A 14944-nucleotide genomic window follows, 5' to 3' on the forward strand; every position below is an offset into this window, starting at 1 on the left:
CTGTGCTTCACGGAATGTCATTTTTATTGGGTATTTGTTCTTCCTGGTTGTCTTGTTATTCTTCCTGGACTGTGAGCACCTTGATGACAGGCTTCACCCCACTCGTCTTTATAGGACGCTTCCCACCATGCCTGGGTTTCCAGGTGGGCTGAGCAGGATTCCATGGGCCATCTAGAGAACTCCTCCACAATTTATAACATGATTTCTATTAGAAAATATCACATGAATAACAAATACTACCTTTCAAATTTTTTGTACCATGTTTTTAAAATCCTTCATCACATACCCATGTCAGTAATGGTGCGACTCAGAGCCCAGGTCTTACCGTTTTAGAATTAGTGTCTCACTTGGAAACTGCTGTTAGGTGACACTGAGAGCTGCTGTCCTCGTACTGGAGGGTTTTATAAATACTAATCTTTAAAGTGTTGAGAAGTTTTTATTTTATTTTTTTAAAGATTTTATTTATTTGAGAGAGCAAGAGAGAGCGAGCACAAGAAGGGGGAGTGGGAGAGGGAGACGCAGGCTCCCCGCGGAGCAGGGAACCCAATGCGGGGCTCGATCCCAGGACCCCGGGATCATGACCTGAGCCGAAGGCAGACGCTTAATGACTGAGCCACCCAGGCACCCTAAAGTATTGAAAAAATTTTGAATCAACATTCATAAATAAGGTCTAATAGAGTGATAAAAGAAATATTATTAATAAGACTTTATTTTGAGTTGGTAGGAAATTTATTTAAAATATTGCAGGAAGTTTGTTAACTGTTGATGGGCACATACCCCTTACAGATCTTCAATTCTTAGCTGTACTAAAACTTAATGAGTGAAGTTTAAACCTCTTGTGTTTTTTACAGGATCTGTAATTTTTTTGATCCAAATGTTAGTGATGCCCAAATTTATATATCTAACTCAGATCAGTTCCCTAAGATCTAGGTTTATGTATCCAGCTATTTATTTGACTTAGTTTGTTTAAAAAAATGACTGAAAACTCACATATTCTGGATCCAAATACTAGAGCATAAGCTTCTCAAGAGCACGGATTTTTCTCTTTTGTTCATTGCTATATTCTCACTGACCTGAACAGGCACTCGGTAACCTTTAGTTGAACACTTTTGTTCTGGGAGCTCATGGAACCTTTCCAAGCCTTGCATTCTTTCAGTGCTGCACTTAGCATCGAGTGACACCATTGGAAGTCATTCTTAACACCTTTCTTCTTGGTATCTTCACCTTCCATGACCGTGCAGTATCAACGTTCTTTAATTTCATTGTCCTGACTACCCATCTACGTTTTTCTTCCTGTCTGTTCTACTCCCCTTCCCACCACGGAGGCTTTGCTTTACCCCTTAGCTGAGGTCAGACTTCTTTCTTGTATATACCAAGTATATTTCCTTCCATCAGATGCATTGTACCTTGGCTTGAAGGTGTATTCCAGTGTTGCATCGTATCCACCCACTCTCCCTCACCCACGTTTGACTGACAGCGACCGGAGGGCAGGGATTATTTATGTTTGGGTTCATTCTCTTAGACGCAGAGCTTTACATGTAATATGCATTTAATAAACATTGTTCTGAATGATTAATGGATGAATGAAATTTGTGTTGATCCTCCTAAATACTATTAAAGTCTGAAAAGATTTTAGTTTCAACGTATTACATTAAACTAATTAGTTAAAGTTAATGGAAGTACCATCAAAATTATTTCTACTTTTTTGTATTTTTATAAAACATAGAGCTTTATGAAAGTTCTTTTTATACAAGCATTGTAGTTATTAACTCTACGTTTATAATTACTTCCAACATGAATGCTTCATGGGTGAAATATACAGGAAATAATGCTGTATGTCTTTGGGCCTTTAAAAATTTTTTTGTAATATTTCTGTTGTCATGTTTGTGGACAAAACACAATCTGAAGGACAAAATTATAGAAACTGTCTCAGTGTGTACATCATACTTAGACTCAAAAATTTACCAATTTTTGATCTATGACTGAATTGCCACAATACTAAATGATAAAAAGTGTTCTCGTATTAAAAGTCTTTGGCATGCTATGGAGGTCAGTCAATTTCTTCTTAAAAACTACTGTTACCTTAGAGTTATTGTTTTTATTATAAATTTTCAGGAATTTCCCTTTTATTTTTTTAGCATATTTTGAACATTCTTAAGAATATAAGGGTCATGATGTGTATATATATATATATATATAATCTTTGAACACTGTAGTTCTTCAATATTTGTAAATTTGTTTTGTAGGGTTGGACCAAGTTTTACGAGTTTTCTTTATCAGATCTTCGGGCTGGGTACAGCATTATTGACAGGCTCTTTGATGGTAAGTTCTACTGGTAATTGTCATCTTTGGTATTCATGGGAAAATTTTTTGAGGTCTTACTAATAAAGTGGTTTCTTTAAGAGTGACTTCCTATCATAAAATGTGGTCTTTGCTTTTCATGTGTTTTATGTCCTGACTGCCATGCTTATGCTATTGGATAGTTCTTGATCTGTTGTGGTCATTTTTTATATGCCATAGTTTTCTGGCTGATCTGTAGCTCTCAGGAAATAGAAAGCTTGAAAGACCTTGTCTTCACTTTGTGGCCTTCCTAAGTTTCAGGCTTATGAGGAATAACTCAGATCTTGGAACTGTTAAAATCCAGGAGTATGGTAGGCTAAGGTCAGTACTGTACATCTATAGAATCTTAACTTAGATTAAGTTGGAGTCAAGAATCAAGGTACAAATAATAGATTGAAGTAGAACAACAGACAAGACCATGTGATCCGATAGGCGGAAGCCATCCAACTCTCTGCCTCCTCAAGCCAGGAGCAGTTGAATCTCTGAAATGTGTTGTCTAGGGCCTGGGCAAGGGGACACGAGAGTTGAGAGCAGTGGTGGATTGGAAGAGAGCATGTTGATTGGAATCTCAAACTTAAAAATGATTCCTGCCTCCTCATCCCACCCTGCAGCCCTGCCAGACCACCCTTCCCTGAGTCTGCCCCGCTTTGGTAAATGGCACCACCATTCACGTATCTGTTCAGGTTCAGAACCTATGAATCAGCCTGGATTCTTTTTATTTTTTTAAAAATTTTTTATTGTTATGTTAATCACCATACATTACATCATTAGTTTTTGATGTAGTGTTCCATGATTCATTGTTTGTGCATAACACCCAGTGCTCCATGCAGAACGTGCCCTCTTTAATACCCATCACCAGGCTAACCCATCCTCCCACCCCCCTCCCCTCTAGAACCCTCAGTTTGTTTTTCAGAGTCCATCATCTCTCATGGTTCGTCTCCCCCTCCGATTTCCCCCCCTTCATTCTTCCCCTCCTGCTATCTTCTTTTTTTTTTTTAACATATAATGTATTATTTGTTTCAGAGGTACAGATCTGTGATTGAACAGTCTTGCACAATTCACAGCGCTCACCATAGCACATACCCTCCCCAGTGTCCATCACCCAGTCACCCCATCCCTCCCCCCCCCCCCCCCACTCCAGCAACCCTCAGTTTGTTTCCTGAGATTAAGAATTCCTCGTATCAGTGAGGTCATATGATACATGTTTTTCTCTGATTGACTTATTTCGCTCAGCATAACACCCTCCAGTTCCATCCATGTCGTTGCGAATCAGCCTGGATTCTTAGATCCTTAAACATCCCAGTGTTTAGGCAGTTTCTGTCCCCTCCATGTCCAAAGCAGATCATGATTCTGTTCATTTATTGCAACTTCATCAGTGCCTTGGGAATCCAAGTAAGAGCTGCTTACCCAGTCTTCTATTTTAGCACCCTTTGGGAAAACTTCTCCACATGGTAAAGAAACTGTTAGAAAAGTAAAGTATAGAATTCCCATTTAAAACCTACAACAACACTAGTCTTTCCTTTCCTCTAGCGAGCCAGGCCTGTTCCTACCTGAAGGTTTTGGTAGGTGCTCTGTCTGAAATGCTTTTCTCCCAGACCTTCAATATGTCTGTCTTCTTCTTGCCATTCACACCTCACCTTCCAAGTATCCTCTTCAGATAAGCTTCCTATTACCACCAGTCTAAAGGAATTTGAAAATTACTCTCTCCCCCCTTGTTCTGTTGTATTGTTGGAGTACATCGGTGCTACCTAGTATTGTTTGGTTGCTTATTCATTTGTTATTTTATCTCTTCCCACTAGAGTGTAATCTCCCTTAAAGCAACGTCTCTGACTGTTCTGTTAACGACTTATGTCCTTAACACCTGTAGCAGGACCTGGCCCATAGTACGCACTCAGTTGCTGTTAGTTGAATTAATACCTGATATCAGAAATGATTCTGTAACTTGTCTTTGGCAGAATGATAGGATTAGACATCTAGGATGTGTCCAAGTCCCATTGTAATTTAATATGTTTATGAGATTAAAATTTTGAATGATTTGTGTACAAAAAGTACTAAAATCATGTATCACAGTTCAGTGGAACTTCCACACAATGAACATGCTCCTTTAGCCAACGTCTTAATCGAGAAACAGGACATCGCCAGTGCCCTTGCCTTGCGGTTGTGACCGTATCCCAACCCCCCACCACCCCAGCTCTGGCGGTGAACACTAGCATCTTAGCATCTGATCAGTTCTGTCTGTTTTTGTAAAACTGGAATCATGCAGCATATACTCCTCAGTCTCTAGGTTCTTTGATTTAATGTTCTGTTAGATTCATCTACATGGTTACGTAAATTAGAGATCATTTATGCTCAGTGCTATATAGTATGCCACTCTTTGATCATAATACTTCCCTGGGTGGTCCTGTGGGTCCTCTGGGGTGATTATGAATAATGCTGCTAGAGCTTTGGGTAGATAGTTGATGTATTTATGTTGAGTGGATATGTACGAGTAGGTAGGATATTCATTTCTTCACCATTTGTTCATCCTTAGTGAATGCCAAATAACATTCCAAGTGAGTTTTTCTTTATTTAATAAATTTTGAATTCTACATCAGAAAACTGTACGTGAACTTACAGTTTAATGAATGGTCATATATTGAACCTTTGTAACTATCTCCAAATCGATAGAGTATTACCAGAAGTGTGTCCCCTACTCCTTCATGCATATGACCCAACACTGCCCCATTCCATGCCAAGGGTAACCACTTTTCTGATTCTATAAGCTGTTGTTTTCAATATTAATTTTACAGAGTTTTCTGGAGAATATGTACTAATGTTATAGCTTGCAGTGAAACTTGGTGATTCTTCTTTTTCTTTTTTTCTTTTTTTTGTCTTTTCAAGTTTTTATTTAAATTCAAGTTAGTTAACATATAGTGCAGTTTTGGTTTCTGGAGTAGAATTCAGTGATTCATCACTAATATATGACACCCAGGGCTCATCACAGGAAGTGCCCCCCTTAGTGTCCATCCTCCATGTAGCCCATCCCCCACCCACCTACCTCTGTCCATCCGGTTTGTTCCCTATTGTTGAAAGTCTTATGGATTGCTTGCTTCTCTCTCCTTTTTTTCTTTTCTTTCCCCCTTTCCCCTATGTTCATCTGTTTTGTTTCTTAAGTTCCACATATGAGTGAGATCACACGGTATTTGTCTTTCTCTGACCGACTTATTTCCTGTAGCATTATGCAGTCTGGCTCCATCTACGTCTTTGGAAATGACAAGATTTCCTTCTTTTTGATGGCCGAGTAACATTCCATTGTATATGCCTTTTTAAGATGAAGAATCCCAAGCAGGGAGTTGGAATGATTTGTCATTGTGCTTGAAGCTTGTGAGCGTATTAATACTCATGTTACTTTATGCCCCACACCATTGAATTGATGTGAAGAAGAAGCCAGTGCCTCAAAGTGATGGTGAATCTCATGGTCAAAATAACTGTATAAACTCAGGATTATAGAATTTCTTGATAATGGGGACTTCCACATGTACAGAATTAAATGCAAAAAAGAGAAAAAGTTCTAATTATAGGGGTGAGTTGGTATGGAAATTACGTAGCTCCTAAGACCTGGAGTACATGTATAACCTTGATGCCCGAGCTTCCTGATCTGTAAAATGTGAATAGTAGCAGATGCTGTATCCATAGGTTCGATTTTGGGGAAATTTGAATAAGAAAAGCCACAGGAAACATTTAACATTCAGTTCAGTGAATATATTGAGTAAGCTAGCAGTGATTGTTGACTGTTACTGCTGTTGCTATAATTTCAGTTCTGTTTTTCTTTAATCCTAAACAAAATGAACATTCGGAGAACAGTGGGTATAAGATCTTAAAAATTCTATGAAATATATTACATAATAGCTATTTGTATTTTATAAGTTGGAAGGTACATCAGTGTTTCTGTGTGCCCTGGTGACCTACCTGTGAATGAATGAGCTGTCCATTACTAATACATCATCAGTGGAGATCGAGGCAGAGCTAGGATGTGGAGTCCTGGTGAAGTCCGTTGTGATGGCTACTTGGCCGCTGTTGATGATTATGAGGTCGGCAGGAAGCAGCTTTTTTTTTTTTTTAAGATTTTATTTATTTATTTGACAGAGAGAGAGACAGTGAGAGAGGGAACACAGGCAGGGGGAGAGGGAGAGGGAGAGGGAGAAGCAGGCTTACCACGGAGCAGGGAGCCCGATGCGGGGCTCGATCCCAGGACCCTGGATCATGACCTGAGCCGAAGGCAGACGCTTAACGACTGAGCCCCCCAGGTGCCCTGGAAGCAGCTTTAATGAGTCTTCCCTGCTGCAGCTGCCCTTAGTCTGCCTCAGGCTTTGTGCTCATCTCCGAATTGTGTAGTAACCAGTAACGAAACCAGCAGTGCCGGCAGTGTGCTCGGTCGCCGGAGTTAAGTACAGCCGTGTCCCGTAGTTACTGCAGACCTGAGATTAGTCTTACGGTTTAAAATTACCACGGAACTGTGATTAAGAGGATGCTCTTGCTGCAAAATGAAATACTAACTTCAGAGTGTCATTGTGTTGTTTTATACTACATTTCTCTTAGAATAGAAACTGGACAGTTGGCTGTTCAAATCATGACGTTACAAGACTATGACATGTGAAGTTATTTTGTAGAGTTTCCTTATTCAGATTATGGTGACGAACTGAGGTTTTCATCATTGTATAATATTAGGTTTTGAATATATTCTAAGGAATTTTCCCATTTAAGGAGGCAGTGTTGTGTGACAGATAAGAGTATGGTTTCAGAGCACCTCATTCTGGTTCAGATCTGTGGGATTGTGTGATTTTCTGATTAGGGTAACTCATCCTCCCTATTCCTCAATTTCTTCATTGGTATAACTGGGTAATTTTAATACTTCTATGTTAGAAGGCTTAAGTGAGTTTATACATGGAAAAATGGGGAATTTTACTTGATTAAATAATCTCAATAAATATTAGCCATTCTGTGATTATATTAATGTTAATCATTATTAATAAGAATTAATGAATTTTACATTCCTATTAATGAGCCTTTTAAGGAATGATTTAACTTAGTTAAATGTATATTGTTGTATCCTATAAATGTATCTGGAGCCAAGAATTTAATTAATATTTTAGAATAATTTAGAATATTTTTAGAATATTTCTGATATCTTAGAGATAAAGCTAATAAAAGTATGTTTTAAAATTATAGGTACCAAAGATGTGCAGTGGGAATTTTTACACGGTTTACTTGAAAATGCTGTTTATGGTGGACGCATAGATAACTATTTTGACCTTAGAGTTCTTCAGTCATATCTGAAACAGTTTTTTAATTCTTCAATAACTGATGTTTTAAACCAAAGGAATAAGAAAAGTGTTTTTCCGTATTCCTTATCTCTACCAAAATCCTGCAGCATTCTGGTAGGTAAAATTCATCATTTTTAATCTATTACCGGATACTTGAATCCTTTCTTAAACTGTTAAATACATGTTTCTTTTCAAATGCACAAGTAATTCTTATTAACAAATACAGATTATTGTTATGCCAATATGCGGCCGGATTCTGTGACCTCTAGTGAAGTGTGTTGTCCATCCTTGGATACTTAGGGACTGCTTGTGATAATAGGATAGAGTTTCCGGTAAGGAAGACGTTAGAGTTAAGACTGAAGATCTGGAAGGAGAGTGCATACTAGTTCCTAGTGGGCTCGAGAGGGCTCGGGTATGTTACTGACCAGGAAAGAAATCAAATACTTAACACATGTATTTTCACTTTCTGGCTGATGAGTTGAAGGCAGAACCAGCCGTAGGAGGGATACGCTCGCGGTGGCTTTGATGGCAACATTTCCGTGAACGTGTATTATAGCCGCCTGGAGCTTTTCGCCGTGAGTCGTCCTATAAAAGCCTGTGGAATGAGGTCATCTCTTCCAGAAAATAGTACTAAATATAGCTGAGAGATTTCAATTCTAATTTATTTTCCCACAAACTTATCTTTGCTTAATGTCCAAATAATGCTTTTATTACCTAGAATATTATGATCATATATCTTTTCATGAATTACAGAGATACATATTCAGTTATATAGTTCTCTCAGGATTGTGGATTTTTCTCTCATCCCAAGTATTTTTTGAGAAAATTCTTCTGTTTCAGTGACATAGTTGTCAAAAGTCAAAGTATAAAAACCAATGTTAAATATGTTACTGAATATCTTGCCAGTTAAATGTATCCCATCTGTTTTGGTTTTCAGTATCTTTCATTCATTCACTCATTTATTGAGTAGGAGCCCCTGTTTATCTGTCTGCCCCTGGTGGCCCTGTTCCAGACTGCATGGGCACCGTGGGCGTCTCTGGGGCTGACTTTCTAGTGGGAGGGCTTCCCACAGCAAATAGACGCATCCCATGGCTATTCATGGGCCATTTATTTCATGTAGTGCACTGACAGGTCCTCCCTCTCTCTGTGAGCTTTAAACTGAAAAATAAAACTCCTACGGAAAAGTGCACATCATAAATGTACTATGCAATGAATTTTTATACACTGAACACAGGAGTGTAACCAGCACTGAGATCCAGAAACACAACATGACTAGCTCCCCAGAAGTCCTCCTCGTGTTCCCTTCTAGTCATTGCCTGCCCCACAAAGGGTACATCGTCTGGGCTTCTAATAGCCTACTTTAGCTTTTTTTGTTTGTTTTTAAGGTTGATTTATTTGAGAGAGAGAATGCACATGAGTGGGGGGGAGGGACAGAGGAAGAGAGAGAATCTCGAGCAGAGTGCCTGCTGAGCATGGAGCCCGATGTAGGGCTTGATCCCAGGACCGTGAGGTCATGGCCTGAGCCAGAACAAGAGTCAGACGCTGAACCGACGGAGCCCCCAGGCGCCCCAGCCTGCATTAACTTGGCCTGTTTTTGAGCTTCATGTAGATGGTATCATTGGGTGTATATTCTTTTGCATCCAAGTGAGGACACATCGGTGTGGATGTGCAGCTGTCTGTCATTTAGGAAACGTGTCTGTGTACGGTTGCGGGGTCAGGGGCAGATTCTAGCCAACGTACATGAGAAAAGTTCACAGCTGTTTTGAAGTGAGCAAAGGGTATCAATAGAGAATCAGATTTATATTTGTAGGATGATTTATGAGAATCAGTGTTAAGTTTCTAACACAGTTCTGGAGGAGGAGGAGGCTGGAATTTCCCAGGAGGATGAGAACATCTGCTTTGTGCCCTATATCGTGTACGCACACGCGTGTACAAGCATGTACCCCAGGCTCAAACACACACACCTACTGATGCATACACGTATACGTTGCGATTGAACACCTTGAGGAAGTAACAAGTGCTGAGTTACAGGCTGGGAAAAATTTCAAAAACAGCATGTCTTTCCCAAATTTGACATGTTTACTGGCCCTGGGCTTCCTGAAGTCCAGCCGCTGCATGGGGAGGGCTTCACGGACAGCGGCCAGGGATGAGAAGGGATGAGGGGAGGGGCAGCAACAGCGTAGACACGTATGCAGGACCCCCTCTGCAGGACAACAGCCAGACAAAACAGTTCTTACCCTGGAGTCCAAGTGGATAAACCCTCCTGGTCTGCGCTCCAGTTTCCCATCTAGAGTTTAGAGTCCGTAACTGCAGACGCTGGCTCGATACGTGACCCTTTGCGATGCGTACAGCAATTCTGGGAGGAAACGATCCGGTGGTCAGTGCGTCTCCCTACACCTCACCGGAGCACTGAAGTCGCACCGTGAAATTGCTTCATGTCACGTGATTGACAAAGCCGTGCTTGCTCACCAGAGCGTGTGCAGAGAGGTTCCTGGGGTTTCTGTAAGTTTCAGACGATAGCTGGAATATTTTTCTTGGAATAAGCACAACTGCAGTCTGCAGATGAGTCTCGGGTAGGTTCGGGGCTTTCCTAAAAACATCTCACACGATCTCTTACACATAGGAGCCCTGGCCACCGAAGTATTTCTGTTTTAATTAACGCAGTGTTCCTTTGAATGTGGTGAGTTACATTATGTGATACTGTATTTTTTAAATTTAGGGATGAAGAAGTAGTAATGACCAAGACTATTTTTTGTAGACAACTAAGTATTACATAGACTGAACGTTAGATTTCCCTAGAAAATGTGAACATATGAGTAACTAATAATTTAATACTTGCCAATGTCTCTCCTTTCTGATTTCAGTGGTTGTAAGTTCAATCTTTGTAGAAACGCTGTTTTCACTTGTTTACATTTAGGACTATCGTGCTGTGATCGACAAGCTTCCGGAGGATGACAGACCGAGTTTCTTTGGTCTTCCTGCCAACGTAGCTCGCTCGTCGCAGCGCATGATCAGTTCTCAGGTAACCTGAGAAGAGAGGTGCTGTTTGGGGAAATGTTGCCACTGAACCTGAAAGAAACAACGTGAAATTTGATTTAATACTTCAGACCCCACAAGCTGTTATTTAAAATTTTCATTTTATTTAACATGGTAGATTCAAGCTCTACCTTAAATAAATTTTAAAAGAGCCAAAGAGTTCTATATTTAATACAATTGTTAGAATTAGTAGAATAACATTGAATGCTCTCACTTTCTCCAAAATATATTTATTTTACTTCCTGTGACTATTTTAAGGCAACATTTTTTTTTAAGTTTTTTATTTTAATTCCAGTATTTTTAACGCACAGTGTAATATTAGTTTCAGGTGTACAGTATAGTGATTCAACAATTCTGTACACCACCTGGTGCTCATCACAACAGCTGCGCTCCTTCATCCCCGTCCCCTGTTCCCTGATCCCCCCGCTCACCTCCCCTCTGCTCACCATCAGTGTGTCCTCTGTAGTTCAGAGTCCGTTTCTTGGTTTGCCTCTCATTTTTTTTTTTTTTCCCTTAAATTCCACATCTGAGTGAAATAATATGGTATTTGTCTTTATCTGATTGAGTTGGTTTGCTTAGCATCATACTCTCTAGCTCCATCTACGTCGTTGCAAATGGCAAGATTTCATTCTTTTTTTATGACTAATATTCCATTGTATATACACCACATCCTCTTTATCTGTTTATCAGTCGATGGACACTTGGGCTGTTTCCATAATTTGGCTGCTATAAAAACAGGGGTGCATGTATCCTTTCAAACTAGTATCTTTGTATTCTTTGGCTAAATACCCAGTAGTGCAATTGCTGGGTCATAGAGTAGCTCTATTTTTAACTTCTTGAGGACCCTCTGCACTGTTTCCCAGAGTGGCCGCACCAGCTTGCATTCCCACCAGCAGTGTAGGAGGGTTCCCCTTTCTCCGCATCCCCGCCAACATCTGTTGTTTCCTGACTTGTTAATTTTAGCCATTCTGACGGGTGTGAGGTGGTGTCTCATTGAGGTTTTGATTTGGATTTCCCTGATGCCAAGCGATATTGAACACTTTTTCATGTGTCTGTTGGCCATTTGGATGTCTTCTTTGGAAAATGTCTGTTCATGTCTTCTGCCCATTATTTAATTAGCTTCTTTGATTTTTGGGTATTGAGTTGTGTAAGTTCTTTATAGATTTTGGATACTAACCCTTTATTGGTTATGTCACTTGCAGATATCTTCTCTGATTCCGCAGGTTCCTTTTAGTTTTGTTGATTGTTTCCTTCTCTGTGCAGAAGCTTTTTACTCTGGTGCAGTCCCAATAGTTCATTTTTGCCTGGGGGAGGATTCTGTATTATGTGCGGGCCAGTCTGGGGCCACGGTGGGCTTGTGTTGAGTCCAGCCTGGAGTTCGCCCGAGATGCCGTGGTACCGGAGCGCAGGACAACGGTAAACCGTTACCAGACTCAAGAGTAGAGTTGTGTTGTCCCCTGAGAAACCGTCACGGGTGGGCAGTGTCCCCAGCAGACCAGCTGTCTGCCCCCAGCCCGCTGCTGGGGCTGCCGTCTGACCGGTGTGTGTGGCTGTCTTCCCTTCTCCCTGTCTTCGCAGGGGTCCCTTCGCAGGGGTGCCGGCCCCTGTCTGCGCCGCGGGCGCACTGCCAGCCTGTGGCACGTCTCCGGGAGGCTCCAGCCGAGGGCTCGGCACGGGAGAACTTGAGGGCGGGCCGCGGAATGCTAGCAAGGGGCCTGCAGCCACTGAGGACCTCGGGCCGTGGGGTGGACGGGACGCATCTGCGGAAGCGCGGGGCGGGGCGGGCTGTGTTAGCGAGGGCTGCACCGGTGTCCCCTGAGAGGTCTGGAGCCCAGGCGCACGAGAATGCGGGTGCGGGCTGCACGGGGGGCACGCTAGGCGGCGAGTTGTGTTGCTGCACTCGTGCCCGCGGCGGCCCCGTGTTGAGGCCGGACGGCAGGCAGGGAAATGGTGCCCAGAGTGCTGCTTCTGTGCCGTCCCTCCCCAGGCCGTGGGCTGTGCTGTGTCTTCGAGGGTGGGGACTCTCGGGTCTCCCAGATCTGAGCTCTCTAGTTTTTAAAGTTCCAGGCGTCAAACTCCACTGATGGTAAGAATTCGCCAAGTTAGGCCCCTCTGGTTTTCAAAGCAAACTGTTAAGGGGATTGATTCATCTTCCCTTTGTGCGTCCCCCTGCGTCTGGGGCACCTGGTGTGGGGTCTGCTCCTCTGCCCTCTCCGCGCCCCCACAGAGGGTACCACGGTCCGGCTAGCTCCCGTCTTCGTGTGGCCTGCTCCCTGCAGTTAGCTGTGGAGTCTGCCCTGCGGCTCCCGCTCGTTCCCTGGGTTATCTTCGCTGATGAGGGAGGGTGTTACCCGGTTGTGTCTGTGGGACGAGGTGAGCTTGGGGCTCCTATTCCACCATCATCCCTGGAAGCTCCTCTCTGTTCTACTCTTGAGTCTGGTAAGGTTTACTGTTTTATCTTTTCCAGATCTTAGTTTTATTGATCTTTTCTATTTTTTTAAATCTGTATTTTTAAATTTTTGCTCTATATTATTTTTTTCTTCTAATTTGGAGCTTTGTTAATTGTTCCTTGTCTAGTTCCTTTAGGTGGAAAGTTAGATTTTTCCTGTTTCTTGAGGCCGGCCTGTATCTCTATAAATTTCCCTTCTAGAACTGCTTTTGCTGCTTCCCAAGCATTTCGAACCATTGCGTTTCCATTTTCATTTGTCTTGAGGTATTTTTTTGTTTTCTCTTGTCTTTCTTCATTGACACATTGGTTGTTTAGTAGCTTGGTGTTTTAGCCTCCATGTGTTTATGGGTTTTTTTTTTTTTTTTTCCAGTTTTCTTAACTGTAATTGATTTTTAGTTTCTCATCATTGTGTTGGAAAGAGTGCTTGATATTATTTCAGTCTTCTTAAACTTATTGTGAAACTTCTTGTGTGTTTTAACATGTGGTCTGTTCTGGAGAATAAATCATGTTCACTTGAAAGGAGTATGTGTTCTCCATTTTTGGAATGGAATATTCTCTTTATATCTGTTTGGTCCCTTGAAAGCCAGTGTCTCCGTGCTGACTTTCTGTTTGAATGATCTGTCCATTAATGTAAATGGGGTGTTAAATTGCTCTGCTGTTACTGAATTACCATAAATACCGTCCTGTGTGTGTGTCAGTATTTGCTTTATATGTTCGGGCGCCCCCTGTGTTGGGTGCATGAACGTTCACGGTTACTCTGGGTGGACCGACCCCTGCTCCGTCTCTCCTGTGCGGTCTGTTTTAGTCTGTGTTGTCTGATCTGAGCGTTGTCACTGACCTGTGGTTTTCTCCTCTATCTCCATGGATTCTCTGTTTCAGCTCCTTCCGCTCTGTATTGTCTTTAGGTCTTTCAAGGGCAGTGTGTACGTGGGTCTTGTTTTCATTGTTGTTTTTGATCCAGATGCTCTGTCTTTTGGCTGGAGCATTTCGTCCATTTCTGTTTAAGCTGGTTGTGGACAGTTGTGTACATGTTGCCGCTGTGTCGGGACAGTCGTTTCTCCGGGGCTGTCGGCTCCTGCGGATCCCGCCTGCAAAGTGCGGGAAGAGCGGAGTCCCCGCAGGGGAGCTGGTCACCCCTGGGCTGCCCAGCAGCTGTGGCAGCTGGGAGGCACTTGGATGGTGCCTTCTGGGGCGGTGGGGTTGGGCGGGCCGGATGGTAGCGGGATGCCGCGGTGGGGCGGGGGTTCCGGTAGCCCCAGTGTCGGAATTGGTCTGGCCAGCTGGGCTGATGAGAGGAAAGAAAAGTGACGCTTGCTCGCATTTCTCTCCCAGAGAAAGCTCCTGCAGGTCCCGTCTCTCTGGACAAGTCCTAAAATTAGGAAATCTCCTTCACTTACACCCTAGGCACTTTTTACTCTTTTGTTATTTTTAAAAATTTTTATTTTTTAATTTAAATTCAGTTAATTAACATAGAGTACTATTAGTTTCAGAGGTAGAATGTAGCGATTCATCCGTTGCATGTTACACCCAGTGCTCATGACATCACGCGCCCTCCTTCATGCCCGTCCCCCACTTACCCCATCCTCCCACCCCCCCTGCCCTGCAGCAACCCTCGGTCTGTTTCCTGGGCACTTTTTAAACTTCCCTTTGAAAAGGTGCTTGTGTGCTAGATCTCAGGCCTAATGATCTAGTGTGTTGGCCTTTGAAGAGCGGAGACTGCTTACTATAACCCTCCTGCTCTCCTGCTTGGTGAGCTCCCGGAGCCAGGCTCGGCGATTTTCATAGCCAGACGTGATGGGGGCTCTGGTTTCCAGTG

At 42.4% G+C, this 14944-nt stretch overlaps 1 protein-coding gene across 13 annotated transcripts in view; it reads left to right on the forward strand.

The window, feature by feature from the left end:
- Positions 1–14944, forward strand: part of DYNC2H1 (dynein cytoplasmic 2 heavy chain 1) — a 300244-nt gene that overhangs the window by 178229 nt on the left and 107071 nt on the right. For all 13 annotated transcript variants that reach the window (XR_004302235.1, XM_032427898.1, XM_032427903.1 and 10 more), the window contains 3 exons: positions 2247–2322; positions 7549–7757; positions 10561–10665. Coding sequence is in view for 12 of the 13 variants with exons in the window: in XM_032427898.1 (XP_032283789.1) it covers positions 2247–2322; positions 7549–7757; positions 10561–10665 (390 nt within the window). In the remaining variant the exon portion in view is untranslated. The remainder of the gene's footprint in view (positions 1–2246; positions 2323–7548; positions 7758–10560; positions 10666–14944) is intronic.

Source organism: Phoca vitulina, unplaced genomic scaffold (assembly GCF_004348235.1).
Source record: "Phoca vitulina isolate PV1807 unplaced genomic scaffold, GSC_HSeal_1.0 scaffold38, whole genome shotgun sequence".
Classification (NCBI taxonomy): Eukaryota; Metazoa; Chordata; class Mammalia; order Carnivora; family Phocidae; genus Phoca; species Phoca vitulina.